The 18,554-nt window shown below is 41.7% G+C and overlaps 1 protein-coding gene across 3 annotated transcripts; it reads right to left on the reverse strand.

Moving 5' to 3' along the window:
- Nucleotides 1–1,666: 1,666 nt before the first annotated feature.
- Nucleotides 1,667–18,133, reverse strand: bmp16 (bone morphogenetic protein 16). 3 transcript variants are annotated; one of them, XM_081614718.1, is made up of 5 exons: nucleotides 17,877–18,133; nucleotides 17,090–17,173; nucleotides 11,323–11,381; nucleotides 7,272–7,642; nucleotides 1,667–5,400 (listed from the first exon to the last, which is right to left on the reverse strand). In XM_081614718.1, exons 2-5 carry the CDS (start codon nucleotides 17,120–17,122, stop codon nucleotides 4,331–4,333), a joined length of 1,533 nt encoding a protein of 510 aa, XP_081470844.1. In that variant the 5' UTR covers nucleotides 17,123–17,173; nucleotides 17,877–18,133; the 3' UTR covers nucleotides 1,667–4,330. The 3 variants fall into 3 exon arrangements, with proteins under 3 accessions (XP_081470844.1, XP_008423977.1, XP_081470843.1); XM_008425755.3 differs by lacking the exon at nucleotides 11,323–11,381 and having other exon boundaries at nucleotides 17,877–18,130; XM_081614717.1 differs by lacking the exon at nucleotides 17,877–18,133 and having other exon boundaries at nucleotides 17,090–17,866.
- Between the last annotated feature and the right edge of the window lie 421 nt (nucleotides 18,134–18,554).

Raw genomic sequence — 18,554 nt, forward strand, 5'->3', positions numbered from 1 at the left:
CATGTGTTTGGAAAATTGTCCATGCAATGTATCAAATACAAGAAACACACAGTCGCAGTGTGAAAGAGGCAGAAATATGCAGGAAGGAAGTTTAGATAGTTCCAGTTGTACGCTCTGGACAATTAAAGCGCAACAGCATGTTGTTGAAGACTGTATGTGAAATTTCCAGCATTCTGCAGAGTTGTAAAAACATCTGGGTCCTTTTACAGCCCTCGGTATGGACCTGCCTATGTGTTTTTATTACACTCATTTTCATGCCTAAGCAGATATCGGCAGCAAACTGCAGGTGTAAATGTGTCCTCATTAAGATAACCACAGACAGTTATGAAAGGAAAGAACAGATCACAACTGAAGAAGAAGAACTAGTGAACTAAAATACAAAACTGAGACCGTGTCACAGATATCAGATGTTAATAGTTCATAGGTTAAAGTAGAAACCTATGAACCTATGAAAGGTCCACCAAAGGACCACAAACAAGTGGTCCACTTGTTTGGTTCGCACCAGAGTGTGTTCACACCAGCACAAAATGTCTGCAACAATGGAGGAACAAACTGCGGTTTGTTTTGAAGTGGGCCGAATATGTCAGGTATAAATGCATAATTTAGGATGTGTTTATCTACGAAGTAACATATTTGTTTTACCCATGCCATCTTCTTTGGCTGCTAATCTTTAGTCCTGCTTAAACAATAATTTAAGGAGAATTGCAACATGTTATTCATTCCTATTAAAAAATAATTTTGATGCCATTAAGTTCAACAAAGGGATTCAGTCCAATTATGATTCAGCCTCATCAGTTCTGGGACTGACACTGATGGTCTTTGTTGCTGCAGAGAAATTTATTTTTCTAATTTTACTCTGGATGCTTTGCTTGCAACCAGATATTTCTGTAGTAAATGTTCACTGGTCACCTCAGGAATTAGATGAACAAAGATTTCATGTATAAGTAGCTGAATTTGGCAGATTCACAGGTGGGAGCTCGATGAAGCTCACTGTAAATTAACAATCTGCCCACAGGAAAAGCAGTCAGTGCTCAGCATGAGCTTTTTTTTTCTCTTTTCTTTTTGTTAACATTAAACCATGTCGTTCTAAAACATTTTAACTCCAACACAGCAGCTGATCTTGCACTTGATGTTTGCAACATACAATTACAAAGTCAAATCTTTTTTTTTTTTTGTTAAGTCATGTTTGAAATATACATCATTTTCATAACAACTAGAGAAAACTTAGTCACTTGATTACACTATAAAATAGCACTATGTGCCTGGAAAACCCCTTTGAATGCCTTGTTTGCTCTCCAAGCTACTGGCTTGTGGAAAACTTTTCTCCTGATTTTTCTTCTGTTCACCACAGATATAACTTCAGTACATAGGTTCACGTTTATTATTGTTCATTGACTATCTCTACTTTCAGATTTGGTATTAAGTAATGATGTTGTGTAACACCATAGAATGGCTTTAGCAGGAGGAAATTTAAACTTCTCTCCAAAACCCGCAGCTGTTACAGGATAAGAATGTGAAGCTACATTTTAGACTTTGAATATTTTACTATATATTTACATTCTCTTTTATCCATCCGAACGTGATACCAAGACTTTTCCTCTGGCCAACAATGACAACAACAAAAAAAGCTGTAAAGAAAGGACAAATGGTCGACACAAAAGAAAAGTCACTTGCCAGTTGTTCTGCTTGGTCTGTTTATTAGAGGTATATTGGCAAACATTTTACAAGCTCTTGCTGAAATGTTTCCGTTCATAGAGGAAAATGCATCACTGTAAAACACACAAAGCTCAGCAGAGAACACGTCGAAAGCCCCTGTTTTAAAAGGCACTAAAGGCCGAGTTTTTACTATCCGTCACATCGCACACATGCAAACACAACTATAGCAAAGACACCTGTGTTACACACTTCAGCTGCTAGAACACACAGAGCTTCCCACTGATGTGTTAGTTCAGTTTCTAGAGGTAATACCACATATGTCTGCTATCATGTGCTGCACACCGAGAGGCAGGTGAAGCGTCAAATACTGTTAATTTCAATATACTAAACATTTGTCGGGACGTAAAGCTACCATTAAGTACTTTGTGTGGCTGGCAGGCTTTCATGTTTGCTCTGATGAGTGCAGGTATTTTAAATATTTTCTAGATTAAATACACCATACTGCTGCTTTCTTTAAATACATAATGTGTCTTTTAACTTAAAGTTCACTTATTTATGTAAAAATCACGACACAACCATTACATGAATTTTTGCAAAAAACCTTTTACAAAATTCTTTCTTTCTTTCTTTTTCTGTTTAAATAATAATGATAGTAATACATTCAAATAATAGCATAGTAATTCCTCAGCATGATTGTTTTAAATAGCTTGTGACGTAGTGGTTGCTTGTATGGTACAGTCATTCTTGGTGTCAGCTTTCGTGGAAACAAACGGACCCTTCTTCTCATTCAGACACTGCCGATAAGACACTGTAGCACAAAGGCTTTAATGACATGCTGGTGCCGTCGTCATATCTATTTCAAATACAGTTGATTATTCAGGTCGAGTCAAGCAGAAGTACATAGGATAGCTTGAAATGCACAGGAGCTTAAATGTGTCCTGAGGACAGAGATGTTGACAAGTCTTTGGCCTCAAGTCCATGTCAGGTTTTACATCTTTCACGGCAGACTCATGCGGTCTAGACTTCCTGAAACAGCAAGGTTCTGTGGGTAAAATCATGACTCACTCCTTAGTACTTTTGATTTAACTTGTAAAAAAACCCCCCAAAAACTGTGAATTACTTTGAAAATTAATCACAAAATACCTGAACAAAAATCTAAATGTGGACTTATATTTCAAAAACTTGCTGAAATAGGGCAACACTTTAATGTCAAACTTGTTCGTGACATTAAAGTGCTGCCCTTCACAATAAAAGAAGACGACTTTTATTGTGAAGTCGTCTCTTTGCATAGCTATATGTAGCACCTGTTAATCCCACAGATCAAATAGCCTAATTCTTTACTCTGTGAGAGATTAGTCTGGGTTATGGTTTTTCTTCTTTCTTTGAGGTTAAAAATGAGCCAGATTATTGGAAGCCAAGTGCTACATCTACGTTTAAAAACTTTGTTTAGAGCTAACAATAAATGTTCCAATTTCATTGTCTAATCAAAAATGTTAAATGAGACGTCATGTGGTGAATAAATGAAAAGTAAGATGTTAAATGTAATAAAATATAACAAGAAATGCTTTTGCTGCGACAGACTGGCGACCTGTCCAGGGTGAACCCCGCCTCTCGCCCGGAACGTTAGTCGGAGATAGGCACCAGCAACCCTCCCGACCCCACTTAAGGGACAAGGATGTCAAGAAAATGGATGAATGGATGAAGGAAATGCTTTTGTTTTGAAGGAATCGAAGTGATTTTTGTGTCTCACAAGGTACTACCTTGTGAGACAATAAGTTTTACTTATTTAGCGGTGTGTTCATCTGCCATTGTCACAAATCTGCAGCTAGCATGAATAGATTGTTATGAACCATTAACAGTCCACAGTCTATGAGTCATGATGGTTAATAAATCAACCGCATCCTTTAGTAGGACGAAACGAACGTCTCAACGAACGTGAAAGCTACCGTTAGCTCCTTCTACTGGCACATACTGTTCAGTCATTAGTGTACACTCTGGTAATGTGGAAAGACTCACAACATTTCCTAGGGTACTTTCACCTCTGATTGCACAAAAAAAAAAAAAGTACCAGACCTCAAGTCTGAGCTGGGTCTAAAGTCTTTACAGCGAGAGTTTGTGTCAAGTCTGAAGTCTGTTTCTGCAGCTCGGTGTACAGTTTGAGTCTCCATCTCTGTCCGTCAGCGACTCCTGTTTCTACTCAGGAGGTCGGCTGCCTTCCTTCACCTGTGCTTTCCTACAGGTTGCTGTCATTAACACAGACCTTTTGTTGTCAAAGCATTCGGTGTTTAAGCATTGGCTTCTCACAGTGGAGCTAGTAGACTGGCAGTGAATGATGTAAACGGCTGCAAAATTGCAAAATGGAAAATAGAGCATCACTCCTGGCAGTTTATTTCTGTCATCAATATGTAGCACATTATTCCTTTCAAATATTCTTCTACTTTTAACTCTCTCTTCCAGTCAACACTGTTTGCTCCTGATAATGATAACTTAGCTGCTTTATCCCATCATCACCCTCCTCTCTGCTCATATTTCTGTATGCTGTGTTTTTGTTGTTGTTTTTTTTTCAGTCTCTGTCTGTTTGCAGCTTTCTGGCCTCTTCCTCCCGTCCTTCTGTTCTTTCGGTCTCCTCTTTGTTTCCTTGTCAGAGTCGCTGCGTCTGAGCCCGCCGGCTCCTCTACCAGCAGCCGCAGCTTTCCACCACCATGTCCTGGTAATTCTTTAACACGACTCTGTCGTGATTGTCCAGGTAAAGCAAGGCGATGGGGCTGAGGGAGGTTGGGACGCAGCAGGCCCGGGGCACTGCTCCGTTCACAGAGTTCACCATGGTTTGGACCACGGCGTGACTGGAGGCGTTCATGTGGTCGGCCAGAGGGTAACGGCACTCTCCCAGGCAGAAGAAGGCGTCGTAGCCGCTCGGCGCGATGATCCACTTGTGCCAGCCCACATCTCTGAAATCTACGTGCAGAGGATGACGCCGGCACCTGCCACGGGAAAGCCGCTTCAGCTTAGCGGGGCTGCCGTTTCGTTTCACTCTTCCACGGTCGCTCCAGCTTACTTCTCCCTTGTCGTCCCCCCAGCTCTTCATGGAGTAACCCGTTTTTCGGGTCTTCCCCCAGCCTTGGTCTCTATTGTGGCCTTTGCCGCTTCTCTTGGTCTTCATGTTTGACCCTTTTCTGGCCTTAATCCACTTGCTGTTACCAGAAGTTCTCCTGCCGTGTTTGACTAAAGGCTCTCCGTGGCCGTCATGGCTGTAAGTCACCAAGAGAGGTCTCTCCTGGGCCCAGCTGTGATCGTCCTGTCCCACAGACCTGGACACCCTCAGGTGTCTCTCCTGACGCTGCTCTGTCTGACTGTCACCTGCAGCAGAGGAGTTGCCCTGGTCAGGTGGGGCAGTGCTGTTTTCAGGTCTGACCTCCAGGAGGAAGCCCAAACTGCCAGTCCCACCCTGGGTTTTACGGAGGAGCTCCGCATTTAGGCTAAATGCCTCCCAGAAGCTACCGGATTTATTGCCATGGAGGCCACTGGTGAGTAGTCTCGTCTCAAGCAAAGTGGGCTCAGGATCCCCATGGTGTTTAGAAAGGTACAGATTTAACCTGTGAGGTCCCGGGCCCAGGGACGCCGTCTGGCTGCGGAGCAGGCGAAGCTCAGCAGAGAGAACCGTTTCATCTTGAGGTATGGAGGAGATGTTGAAGGAAATGTGCACTCTTGTCTGATCTCTTACTGTGGTGTTGTCTCCAAAGGGCTCTGAGGGGAAAAAAAAAGAGCAGGGAAGAAAACAAACTTAGTGTGATCAGACTTCAACTAAAGAATACTAACAATTGTTTTTGTAAAAGTCTACGCAGCTTTAGTGTCGTCAACACTGACTTCAAAACTGTAAAAGAAAGTTAGCACAAGGTCTTAGTGCCTGTGGTTCTTAAATTTAACTAAGGTGGCGCAAGAAGTGATCATGCAACACATAGAGGCGCCAGATAATGATGAGTAAAATTGATTTCTAGATGATATTTTCTGTATTTAACAGCTGTTTGTGCGTGTGTGAATGACATTAGCATGTAGTATTAGACTAACCCTTGTTTCTTTTATGGCTTTTATTGCCGATTGTATTGATTATTGTCAGCTTTGGATTTTCTGGTTGAAAATCTACAACGATTAGCACTTTAGATTGAAATAATTGCAATTTTCTGGAGGTTTGGGGTTCTCTCTTTGACCCTAAGAATTAGAAATGATTCCAGGTGTGTTCAGATCCGACTTTCTCAGGTTTGGTCTAACGGGCCCTAGAATTACAGGCTTTCCAAGCAGATGATAGCACAACAAACGCCGCTAAGTAGAGACAATAACAGAATGAGCTCCTCAGTCACAGGCCATAATTTCAGGGCTTGTGTTGAAATTAATGGCAACATGAAAGGTGGACTGGAGAAGCCAAGAGGGTCCCAACTAATGTTTGCTCCATCATCTCTGACGGGGCAACTCAGGCATAACGAGGGGAGCAACACGAAAAGCCCAAATATTACACAAACCAGGACGAAAGCGTGGAAAATATATTTCACCCTTGCAGATTTCTTGTGTTTTTGCTCTTTTTGGCCACACTTAATTTCTCTGACAAAGATAACCTGAGAAAATGCATCATGGTCTTTTCAAATGATTTAATTTATGCATGGAAGATGTTATTCAAACCAGCTTGACATTATTTGAAAAAGCAATTTCTCCCTAAACTCAATAACTGGGTTGTTTCAGGCAACATCTGCCATCAAGCATTTATGATAACGGGTAATGGATCTTTTGAACCACTCTGGAGATATTTAGCCTCACTCTCTCTTTCTCTGCAGAAGGATTTTAACTTGGCCAAACTAGATAGTTTCAATCATGGAAGGTCAGGCGAGGGTCACGCTACAGCATCTCAATTGTAATTGTAAATCTCAATTGTACGCGCACCTTCACCAAGCGCGTACAATTTTTAACAGTACTTTTTAGCCAAGTACTGTTTGGTTAAAAAGTACAACTCTGGATAAATGAAGAGACCACTGCACTGAACCTCAAGTGGCTATTCCACCAAATATTGATCTCTGAACTCTTCCTGAGTTAAAACTTTAGTTTTGTTGTTTCTAAATGAATGTGAATTTGTTTTCTTTGCATTATTTGAGGTCTGAAAGCTCTGTATCTAGCATTATTTTTTGACCATTTCACGCTTTCTGCAAATAAATACTAAACTTTTGCTTGGAATTTCAGAGACGTGTTGTCAGTAGTTCATAGAATAAAAATACAATGTTCATTTTACTCAAACATTTACCTATAAGGAGTAAAATTAGAGAATGGATAACTCTGCAGTGGCCTCTTAATTTTTTCCAAAGTTTTATATGTACAACTTTAAGAATATCCACTGAGCAAGAACAAGTATAATAAACTGAGGTAACAAAACAAGTAAGAAGAGTCACAACTGATGATCAAAAGAGAAATTGCACTTTTAAGACACTTAAGGAATTGCTTTAGCTGTAATCAGTGTTTTGATTACAGCTATGAAAATGCGATTTTTCATATAAGCGCCATGTTCCCCTGTGTTTACCTACTGTCACTGTTCAAACTTACAAATCCAGACATGTCAGAACCAGCAGTAAGCTTACCACTGTGGTGAAAGCTGCGAATAGTGTTGGCCTGCTGGATGTGGTGGCTGGGGAAGCTGAACGTCGGGTCTTCCAGCAGGTGGTACTGCTGCTGGTGGAAGCGGTAGAGGTCGAGGAGGTACTGCGGAACCGGCACGTCGGGCCTGGGGTTCGGCTGAGACTGTAGGCCCAGCCGGCTCAGGAGGAGAGACTGGATGGTCTGAGCCAGACCGGGATCAGCGGGCAGCGCCGCGGCGGGCGACGGGGACGGAGGGGTCGGGGGCACCCTGCCATTGTCGGTCTCGCTGGATTCTCCACCCTGGCGGCCAGACGAGGCTTGAGGTAGCAGCAAGACCATGAGGAGCAGGAGGTTAGCAGGGAGCATGGTGGACCTGAAGCAGGAGGAAACGGTTACTACGTTTACCCTGCCTTGCAAAATTGTTATTTCTCCTAAAGTTTTGCACATTTCGTCGCATTACAGCCACAAACCTTTATGTGTTTCATGTGGATTTCATCTGATACACTAACACAAACTAGTGCATAGTTTGGAAGTGAAAAAAAAACAAAACATTTTTTTTTACAGATATTATTTGATGAATTAAAATCTGAAAGTGTGGCATGCATTTGAATTCAGCTTCCCGGAGTCGACGCTTTGTGGAATCGCTTTCCTTTGCAGTTGCAACTAAAAGTCCTTCAGTGTACGTCTCCACCAGGTTTGTGTATCAAGACTGAAATTTGGCTTTTCTGTGTTAGCGAAATAGCTCAGACTCAGTCAGAAGGGAGGAAGCATATCTATGAACAATCAATTGTCATGTCTTTCCAGGGATTGTTAGCTGCATTTGGGTCCTGACATTGACTGGACCGTTCAAACTCATGAACAGGTTTTGACCTCATCTCTCTGGCTGTAGGTTTAGGGTTGTTGTTCCTTTTTCAGCCTCTAACAGCTTTTATTCCATGATTTTCCAATATTTGGCTCTGTGCAGCTTCCCATCAACTCCAACCAGAACGCCGCTATCCTGCTGGTGAAAACCTGAGGTGTGAATCTCTGCAGCCCCTCAAAGGTCACCAAGGGGCAGACGCCTGCTTCTCTGTTCAATGATCAATGTAGCAAACTGCTGAAAACATATTTTTTCCCTCCATGTCACATGGAGGCAACATTAAGCTTAGCTTTACTTTTTCATGCATATTAACCTATAAACAGACGCATGGAAGAGCTTGTCCGCCTTTGTCTCCATGCTATTGTTTGTTTGTGTCTCTTAAACTTCTCTTATCGTATGATTTACTTTTATAATTAACATGCTTTAGTTAGTTAGACTAGATGACATTTATTTGCTATATTGTGAGTTAAATTCATTGTAAATATTCTGAAATTGCTCAAAAATTAGATTATTTAACATTTATGATGTTTTTTGTTATTTAATATAAACAACAAACTAGACATTGATTTCCGGCTGGTTTCTGATTCCTTATCGTACACTTGGGTCACCTGGCTTGATGAATTTTGGTAGATTTGCAGTTGTTACTAATATCTTTGATTTGTCATGATACTTCATGTTTTCTAATGTTCTCCTGCAGCCTTCACAGAACAATTGGATTTATAAGATGACCCAGAAAAGGACGGTGACTTGAAAGTCAAGCAGGTGAACGTAAAAATGCGCACGTTGTTCTAGATGTTTTCACATACAATCCAAATTAAACTCAGGGAAGTTTGTGGCTTCACGTTGACAGAATGGGGGAAAAAGCTGAGCAGGAGTACGTTTACGAGGTATTTTATTGTTTGATTCCGGACAATTTCTGTTCAATGCAAAAAAACCCCCAAAAAACAAGCAAATAAATTGTATAACATAATGACAACGCAAAGAGCTGGTCGAGAAATCTGCAGAAGCGATAGCCCCTTACAAGGTGTTCCAGCTCTGTGTATATCATGCTCATGTCCTTTTGCTTCCTGGACACACTAGTTTCTCATTAGTCTTCAGCCTTCATGTGGCATATGTTGAAGAAATTTACAGTCCACGAATCCATACCAAACTGTTTACTTGTTATTCCTGCCTACTACGCTTTATTTTCCTTCCGCTAATTTATGGCGGAGCTCCATACCCGCAAGGCCCATCTATCTCGGCGGACACCTCGACAGGAGCAATTAGGCAGCCTCCAACTGGAACATAATCACCTCATGTGAGCGCTGAGAGTGCTGAGCATCAAGATTTCTGGCATTAATCAGAGGTAGTTGACTCTGGTGGCACGTTATGGAGTTGTAAAGACCTGACACGATGACACATGACCTGCATTTTTTTCCCTCTACGTCTCCAAATCACCAGAGAATAAAGGCATTAAAGCATTCGGTAGCTTTCCATAACTTTGACTGCATGCAAGGGAGTGAAAAGAACATTTCCTAAGAGCCAAATAATAGATCTTAATAAAACGCACAGCTCTGATAGATAGTTCTTTAGATTTGTTCGTTCATGAGAAAAACATAAAGCCACGTTTACAGTTCCAGATGGATCGCCCTTATCCATCTGCACTCATTAAACGAGTAGTTTCCAATTTATTTAGCAAATAAAAAGAACAGAAAACGATTTACAACATGAAGTCACACAAGGCCACATAATGGCAACGCAAACAGCATTAGAAACCAGTAATAAAAAATACTGATTTATATCCACATGTTCTCTTGTTATAAATATATGATTTTTTTTTTATTCTGAAAATGAATTTAATTCTTCCTACTAAGGCCACAAAGTGTTGTTTCAATGAAGTTGTTTTTGCCAGTGTAGGATCAATGTGAAAAATAAGGAAACCGATTTGAATGGTTTTTGTGAAGAGGTTTAAATATTTGAGGTTTCTCTGTTTTTTAAATTTGTGCTATTGGTGTTTAATAATCACATTTTAAGTAAGTTATTGTAAAAAGGTTTTTCTCTGCTGACAAAGACGTGAATAACAAATGATTTAACACTTTAAGAAAACTCCAACAATTAATTTAAGGGTAAAAATGGAGGGGAAAAAATCCTGTGTAAAGAGAAAACTATTGGTCAAACTGAAGAATTTCTATGTATTACTACAATTTCTTTTAGCTTCTATTTAAAATGGGAAAGACAAGAGAATGTGCTATTTAAGCAGGGCGAACATGTTCTGTCTTTCATGAGCTCCAAGAAAATAGCTGCTTACCAAAACGTCTCCACATCCACAGCCAGAGACATAATCGTAAAGTTTAAAATGACTTGAAGAAAAGCGCTTCAAGCTAATTTCAATATTTGACTGCTAGATTGATTTCTTTGAAGGCTTTTGCACATCAACTCCTCTTGAACCTTTGCTCTCCTCAAATTGAATCTTCAGAGGTAGGCATTATTTTCTCTTACTGAATCACAGCAACATCCGTCCGCTTCACCAAACGAATCAGTTCAAATAACTGAACATTTGAACATTGGATAATCTGGATCTGTTGACGGCTCGCAGGAGGCGGCTGCCTCTTCCAGGTGAGTGACGCTCTCTGTGTCGGCGCGGGAACCGCTTGGCTCGAAAACGGGGTCACACAATTACCACCGTGACCTGGTTAACACCCGGCCTCTTTGTGGTGCAGGTGTTAATAATGAAGGGTAACTACAAGCCGGCGAGGCAGCAGCTCGGCTGACCTCAGTAAGGTTAAGGTACCTAAAGGTCAGCGACAAGGGTAAAACTTGCTAAAAGGCGACATGAGCTACTGAACACACTGGAGAGGAAATTTCACCAGTCAATCCCACTAAGGCAGATTCCTGCCAGTGCGATCGCTTTTAGGACGGATGAAATATTTGTCACTGCACGAGGAGTCCCATATCTCCAGTTTTCTCACCTCTATCTCCTTATCTGATCTCTGTAGGGGACAGAGAATCGATTAGGGCCTCTGCAGCGAGATAACGGCGGCGTTTATGGGTGAGTAAACATATAATGACGCTGTAACGACTCTTAATCTCGCCATATTGTCAGAACAGAGGTAAGAAGGAGGTCACAGGTGTGAAGGCGTGTATATTTTTTATGCGTGTTGTTCAAACGGTGCACGGTTCAAAGGGCAGGCATGGGAAAATGAACCACCTCCTACCGTGGGATTGTTGCTGGGTATCCATTAAACTCTGGCAGCTCCACCCTGAGCTGTTGCACCTGAGGCAGCGTAGCAGAGGACAATTATAGATTAGACACCGCTGGACGGCCTCTCCCTTATACTGTGGAAGCTTGTAAAGGAGATTAAGGACAACAACACCACCTCTCTCTTCTGTACTTTCCTCACCTACAAAAAAATAAAAAACCACCCAAGTGACTCTGAGGTTCAAAGGTTTGGCTGTCACACAGCAAGGTGTGTCTGAGGCTGAGAAACGAAAAAGAAAAAGAAAGACGGGGGGAGGGCTTCCTTGGTCGTTGTGTGACAGCTATAATTTTCCATCACACTGTTTTCATGGCTTAAAATTAGTTTGAATTAAGAAACGTTTAGGACAACAAAAGTTTCGATTGTGTAGAACAACACCTAACCTGTGACACTGCCAGTCAGCTGGCTGCAAGAAGTCTTTTATGTCGTGCGAAAGAAAGCCAAATTGGTCGTAACAGCGTAACTGATTCCTGATAATTAGTTCAGTTATGTTGTGGAAATTAAACAATCACCATCAGTGTTATTTTGGTAGCTACAGCTAGTGATCGACATGTGGGACAGATGTTCCGGTTCAACCTGGTATGAGCTCGTTTGACTTTTACGACGACATAAGGAACAAAGTCCCAAAAAGTAAAATCATTGTCTACAATAGGAACCTGAAAACTTCCAACAAAATTTAGTAGATATATTTAAAGTAACGATAAATAAATGTTGTTGATACATCGTTGTTTAAAATTACCTTTGATTATTTTGAAAACCTGGTGTTTTGCTCCGATGAAGTTTCTAATTCAAAACTTGTTTTCGTTTTGGGCCAAGACCATGAATGCTCTTAAAGGGCCGGTTGTGCCAGAACGTACTGATAAAACTTGTTCTCGAGCTGATAAAATATCAATGAGTTGTTAAAATCAAATAATATTATTGAACGTCTTTTCGAACGTCTTTTCAGTCCCTCCAGGATTTTGTGAATCTTTTTGTGAGTTTTCCAATAAAAATCAAAGTGTTTGTGATACTAATTTGGAAATATTTGCGCTTATTTACAACGGTAGATGCGACTTTTTATTACTCGCTGTATAGCTTGTATGGACTATATAACCTGACATCAATTAAGGCTGAGGGAGCTGATTAGTACAAGTAAGAAAGTTTTTGAAATTTTTTGAGAAAAATTGGCAATAAACTCCCAATAAGAGCAGAAAAGTGCGGGGATTTGTTGATTTTGTGTGAATTTCCACGATAATTCTGAAGAAACTGGAGGGACTGACTGATTTAACTCGGCAGTAAACAGATGAAAACTGCATTGCTTTGATTGATAACATAACATTTAAGCACACTTAGTGTTTAGTCTAGAATCTAGAGGGCCACATAAAAAGGTATGGCGGACCAGATTTGGCCCACGGGTCTCGAGTTTGACACATGTGTTCTAATAGTATGATAACTTTTAGAGCTGCAGAAGATATTAAATTGCATCACACATCAAAATAACACTGTGTTCAAAGGACTGCTTTGGTTGCAAGATTTGGTAGATTATTAGTTATTATTTTTAAGTGCCATACATGTAAGTTCTGCCTGTAAATAATATGTTTGCTGTGTTGGACAAATTTTCCCTGCCTCCTGCTTCCTTTGATGTATATTTTTAGTGATGCACATAAAGAGTGGTTGGAACTTTGCGAAGAAAGAAAGGAAAGAGTATCCCTGTCAGTCGCAATCAAAACCAATATCCAGCAGTTACATGTTTTCCTAATAGCATGAAGCCGTTGTAACCATGAATAACAGCGAGTGCCGTGGTTTCATAGTTTGTAACTTCGTAAAATGTATCCGGACCTAACTGGGGGGAATTTTACAAGTGATCCTTTTCTTCCTGTCCAACCTGAGTCTGGCCTGAACTTGAAATAATGAAATGTTTGGAGGGCGTACTCTGTAATTAAAGGGTCATAGATACGGTGGAGGTTTCCAGGTTTAAGAGTCCAGCACTGGTGTTTTTCCACCTTGTTTTTTTGCGGATGTATAAGACGTGGCCTGACCTGATCAAGCAGACAGTAGTGGGACCCCGGCGTGCAGCAGGTCAGCGTCGTTGCTGCCCTGACCCCGTATCTCTCTGAACTCGCTGATTAAAACCTCTGACCTCTGACGTCCGCCTCTCTTTTTATCTGTTTATTTCAAACTCTGCTCCTTTTCCCCTTCCTCCTTCCTCTTTGCATTCCTTGAACTTTGTCCTGTAGCTTTGTCCTTTATGTTGTCTTACAGAGCTGGTAAAATATGCTTTGTATTTTTATTTTTTTTACGTTTAACCCCAGATGTTCTGCTGTTCAATATTTACCCACCTTTCTCCTGTCTGTTGCCATCCTGTGTTTGAAATATCTGTTTCCACGCTTTTCTGCATCACCTCCCCGTTACCCTATCAGTTGCTCCCCTTCCTTTACCCGCTATGAAGGTTTTCTTTTTTTTTTTTTCCTCCCCAAAGTTTTAAGTGAATGGTGTTTTTACGGAAGAGCGCAGCAGACTGTTGCTAGGCCAGGGGGCCTGTGTGTCACCGCAGCCGGCTGATTTATCCACCGCTGCTGTCTTCATGTTACGCCTGGTTCCTTAACTTTCCCTTCCTGTTGTTCTTCCCGTGTTTCTTTTCCCAAATTCCTTCTTTCACTCTCTGATTTAATCCCGCTTTCCTCTTCTTGACCCTAGTTTTTCAACGCAGTCGACCTATTATTTCTGAACTTGATACGTGCTGCGAACAAGCCACAGGGTTTGTTTTTGCTCTCTGAGCAAATAGTTAAGGAAATATTAAGTTATTCTAACTCGTGAGCCAAATGTGTGACATGCACGCATTTGTTCATGATTTCTCTCCAAATCAGCCCTTTTCTCCAAGAGTAAAATGCTATGGGACGTGTTAGAAAGAAAGCTTAACATGTTTAACTGAGGTCCTCCTATGAATGCATGTTCACCTGCTGCTGAAATTGGGTGATTTTTAACAACACTCTTCATTGTGGATGCTGTTTCTGAGTGAAGACAATTCCAGACTTGCTATTTTCAGGATTAGGAGCAAAGAAAGAGATGTAATAAGCTTTAAGAAAGGAAATTGTCCTCTGCTGGAAGAATTCTAGATAGCAGCATCTCTCTAACACTTGGGATAGCGTGGGAAAAGTATTCACTGCAGTCAGAGTTATATGTGAGCTCATTGTGTTTTCACTCTATACCAGGAGGCATCATAGATAAGGACAGAGCTTTTCCATTATCATCTTCAGTGTTGCTAACTTCTTCAAATGCACCCGTTGTCTGCTATTAAGGCAAATATACGACGCTAAATTAGACATAATTGACCATCTGAATGCATTAGGGTGGAGGAAATCACTGTTGAAATGACAATGACTCTAAAAAGATCCTAAAACTGCTAAGAGCTAAAAATAAATTCAATTTACATTAAGAAATATTAATTAGTTTAGGTTCCTTAAGTCTGTTTCTTTATCTCTTTGCAAGTCACACAAAGGAACAGATCAGCGTTAATGTCTAAATTCAAATATTTTTGAGTAGGCTCTACATTATTAGCCTAAATAGACCAACAAGAGGCAAAATAAATGCAATAAATGACTGTAGACAAAAGGTGATCAATATTTATATCCTGTCATGGCTATCAGCACATCACCCAGTGACTGCTTGTTTCACAGTTTAAACATGAAATGGGTGGAGGTGGTTGGGTGGACGTCTAGACCCGGCTGGGAGGGACTGCTCTGCGTTTGGACACACTGTAAATAAATAAGTGTAAAATCTACAGTAAATTACTGGCAGCAAATTGCTGTAATCTTTACAGTAACCTCCCTGTAATTTTACTGTGATTTTATTACAGTTTTACTGTCATTCCATTACAGGGTTACTGTAAACTTATTACAGTACATTAGAAAAATGTAATAAAAGCAGAAAGACATTTTGACAGGAACTGAACTGTTTTGGTCACTGCTAGTTAATTATTGCATACCAAACTCACAATGACTATTAATATTTAGTTTTTTCTAATTTCAAGGAAATATAAAAAAAAAAACATAATGTAAATTTTAAAAAAATGATGGAGAGGGACCAACGCTAACAATTCAAACAAACAAACATTCAAACAACTGAGTTTGAATGTTTGCTTTCACTAATCTACAAAAGTCTCCACTAACAAAGTCTAAAAACTTGCTAAGTACGGAAGAGTCACTGTATTTTGTACAAAATGTCACGTTAGTCATTTCTTCAGGCTGTGAGAGAGCGAGCGATAGCAAGCCTTCAGGAAGGGATAATAACCTGGAGAAAGCTGCTCTATTTTTTTTTTTTTATCATTTTGAGTTTTCAAGCTCCACCTGCCATGGAGCATATCAGATGTGGAAATGTTGCACATCTCACTGTAAAAGGTCCAAATCAGGAATCTTCATGTCCGATCCTGGAGGTTTGGCGTCCTGCAATGTTTAGATGCGTCCCTTCTTCAACACACCTGAGGTGATTCAGCCATTTGATTCAGGTGTGTTGGACCAGAGACACGTCTCAAGGTTGCAGTGCGGTACTAACCTTTACCCTCAAGGCCTTTTTAACTGAAGACAACTGAATTGTCTTGAAGTAGGTACAAGCAAGGTTGTAATTGTTCATACAGAAGGAAAACTCTGGAACCGTTTGTCACACACATCATGACTTCGCCACATGACCGCTCACTGCAGGTAGGCTGGGAAAACACATTCTGCTCTCTGCCTTTTTTTATCAGATCTTAAAGAAAAATTGACGTCGGTATCATCGGGTCAAAGCCTCACAAAGATGCAGCTCTTGTTCTTATTGAACGACTTTAACATGTGGATGTAATAGCTGCATGATTTTTGACAGCTGAAGTGATGTGTTTTTTTTTTTAGAAGAAAGGCTAACATAACAGACTGTTAGGGTCTTATGGGATATGCAGAAAAATACACACACATGCGGTAAAAACAGACAGATGCCGTAAAGTGTGCGTGAATGGACGTGGAGAGCTGACACTTAGGGGATCAGAGGAGAACCCCTGCTCCACCTGCTCCGTCAGGTAACCGAGACACACAGCGCTTTGCTCTCATCTGCAGGTCGTACAGCGACGTTAATGCGCTCCGTCCTCCTGCGGCTTTATCTCCACGGCCGGAGATGCTTGGAGGTCCCAGCGACAGTGGCGCTCTGCGGTTTGCAGGAGGCCCCATGCTGACGCGCAACACTTTCACCAGCATCAGTGGAAACACTGACATGTCCAACCCGCAGCTGCCGAAAGCTCAGAGACCGCTCTCGTTATGCGTCTGACAGCTAAACGGATGTGAAACACAGAACTAAAAAAAAAATAGAAAGAAAGAAAAAAGGAAAAAGGAAAAAGAAAAACAGCTCTGCTTTTTGCATTAAATCTGACGAGTGTTAACGCTGAGAGCCAATTCATGCTGTGCATGTTGAAGCGGTGGTGAGTTATGCTCTTTGAACTCATAGTGGGCGCATTATTCTCAGACAGGTTGCTTACCGGGATGAGGTTTTGATTGAGTTAAAAAAAGAAACAGTTTGAGGGGAACGTTTGCATGTGTGTGTTTTTCCCCAGAGTGGCTAATGGGTTCAGCAGCGCTGTTCCTGTGGCCTGTTGCATGACAGATAGATGTGTGTGTGCGTGTGTGTGAGTGTGTGTGTGTGTGTGTGTGTGTGTGTGCGTGTGTGTGCGTGTGTGTGCGTGTGTGTGCGCGTGTGTGTGTGTGTGTAAGGATGGAGTACTCACGTCCAGGTGTGGTGGGATGTATGCAGAGTCCATGGTTTATCCTTGAGCTCCAGTGTTACGATCCCTTGCCTCGTTCTTTCGCTCCTTTGGACAGAAAAAGGCAAAGTGAACTAATTGCCCTGTCTCTGTCTCTGCCTGCCCCTTTAGGACCAACCAGGCTAAGTGTTCAGGGTCTCTATAGGTATCTCTGCTCGCTCCATGTTTTTCTTTCCTCGCTCAGATTCTCATCCTGTTGTCACTGTCAGATAAGCAAACTCTTAAAACCATCCACCGGCTTCCCTTCTCTCTGCCTGCCTGACCTCTGCTGGTGAACGCCACCCTCCTCTTATTCTCCTGCACCTCCAGCCCTGTCTGATAAAAATCGCAGCTGGTGGCCGCGAGAGAAAAACAAGCCGTGTGTGTCTTCACTTGTATCACCGGCAATAACTCCCTCTTGTTTCTAAACCTCCTCACTGTCTCACTCCTTCCCTCTCCACTCTGTTCCTCCCTTTTGTATCTCCTCCCCCTTTCCTCCCACTCTTTCTATCTCTCCCAGCAACACACACACACACCTCCACACTCACACACACACACAGCTGGCAAACTTAGTTTAACTGACTTTCCTTGAGTGTCAGATCTTAAAATATGCTGAGGCATTTCTCAGTCTCTTTCACATAAATCCTGTCCCCCCTCATTGCACGGAGCCGCTTTAAAACGAAACACATTGATCCACCTGAACTGGTCAAGATAGCCCTGGAGGTCGGTGTGCACAGGCAGACCAATTGTTCCCCTCCGTCAACAGACTCACCTGCTGCGTTTCATTGGCAACGTTTGACTTTTTCAGCCGGCATGCTCGCAGACGGTCCCTCCGTCATTATAAATACTCGTGACAATCAGAGCGAAGAGACTCAGTCAGAGAACAGAGGTATGAATGGATGACTCATGAGAGCTGCCATGAAGTCACCGTATCTGGGATTTGTGATTGGATCAAAGTTTAAAAAAAAAAAAAAAAAAGAGAGCAGGACTGCTGGGCTTCTCCATGATGGGTTGAAGCAAGGTGCATCCGTCCTTCCAGAACGGAGCGGGCGGGCGGGCGGGGGTAAATTTGTATTCATGAGGTAAACCCATGAGAAAACGTCTCTTTAGGATGCATCGTCTCTCATATTAGATCTCATCTGGAGAATCACTCACCCACGTCCCTCGGCTCCTCCTCTCTTGTCCCCTCCACTCCCTCTTCCAGTCCACTCTTGTACAAACACACACACACACACACACACACGCACACACGCACATGCAAACTCAACCACAGACCTCATTCATCCCCAGATGGAGTAATTGTCCCACTGCAGTGAGACACAGGCACAGAGAGACGGACCCGGACGCAGGGCTTTTGAAGGTTTTTGTAAAATTTGACTAATCAGTGAATAATGCCATTACTTTAGAAATGTATTACATTACCTGCAGATTGTAAGCTGCTGTCAACACC

Source organism: Poecilia reticulata, chromosome 13 (genome assembly GCF_904066995.2).
Source record: "Poecilia reticulata chromosome 13, P_reticulata-male-v2, whole genome shotgun sequence".
In the NCBI taxonomy this organism is placed as follows: Eukaryota; Metazoa; Chordata; class Actinopteri; order Cyprinodontiformes; family Poeciliidae; genus Poecilia; species Poecilia reticulata.

What these genes read in the sequence shown, in the direction of transcription:
- bmp16 (XM_008425755.3), bottom strand. An exon ending in ACATCCCACCACACCTGGAC is followed by an intron (nt 7,643 to 17,089) that starts GTGAGTACTCCA and finishes CTCCTGCTTCAG; the next exon opens with GTCCACCATGCTCCCTGCTA. An exon ending in TCGCAGCTTTCACCACAGTG is followed by an intron (nt 5,401 to 7,271) that starts GTAAGCTTACTG and finishes TTTTCCCCTCAG; the next exon opens with AGCCCTTTGGAGACAACACC.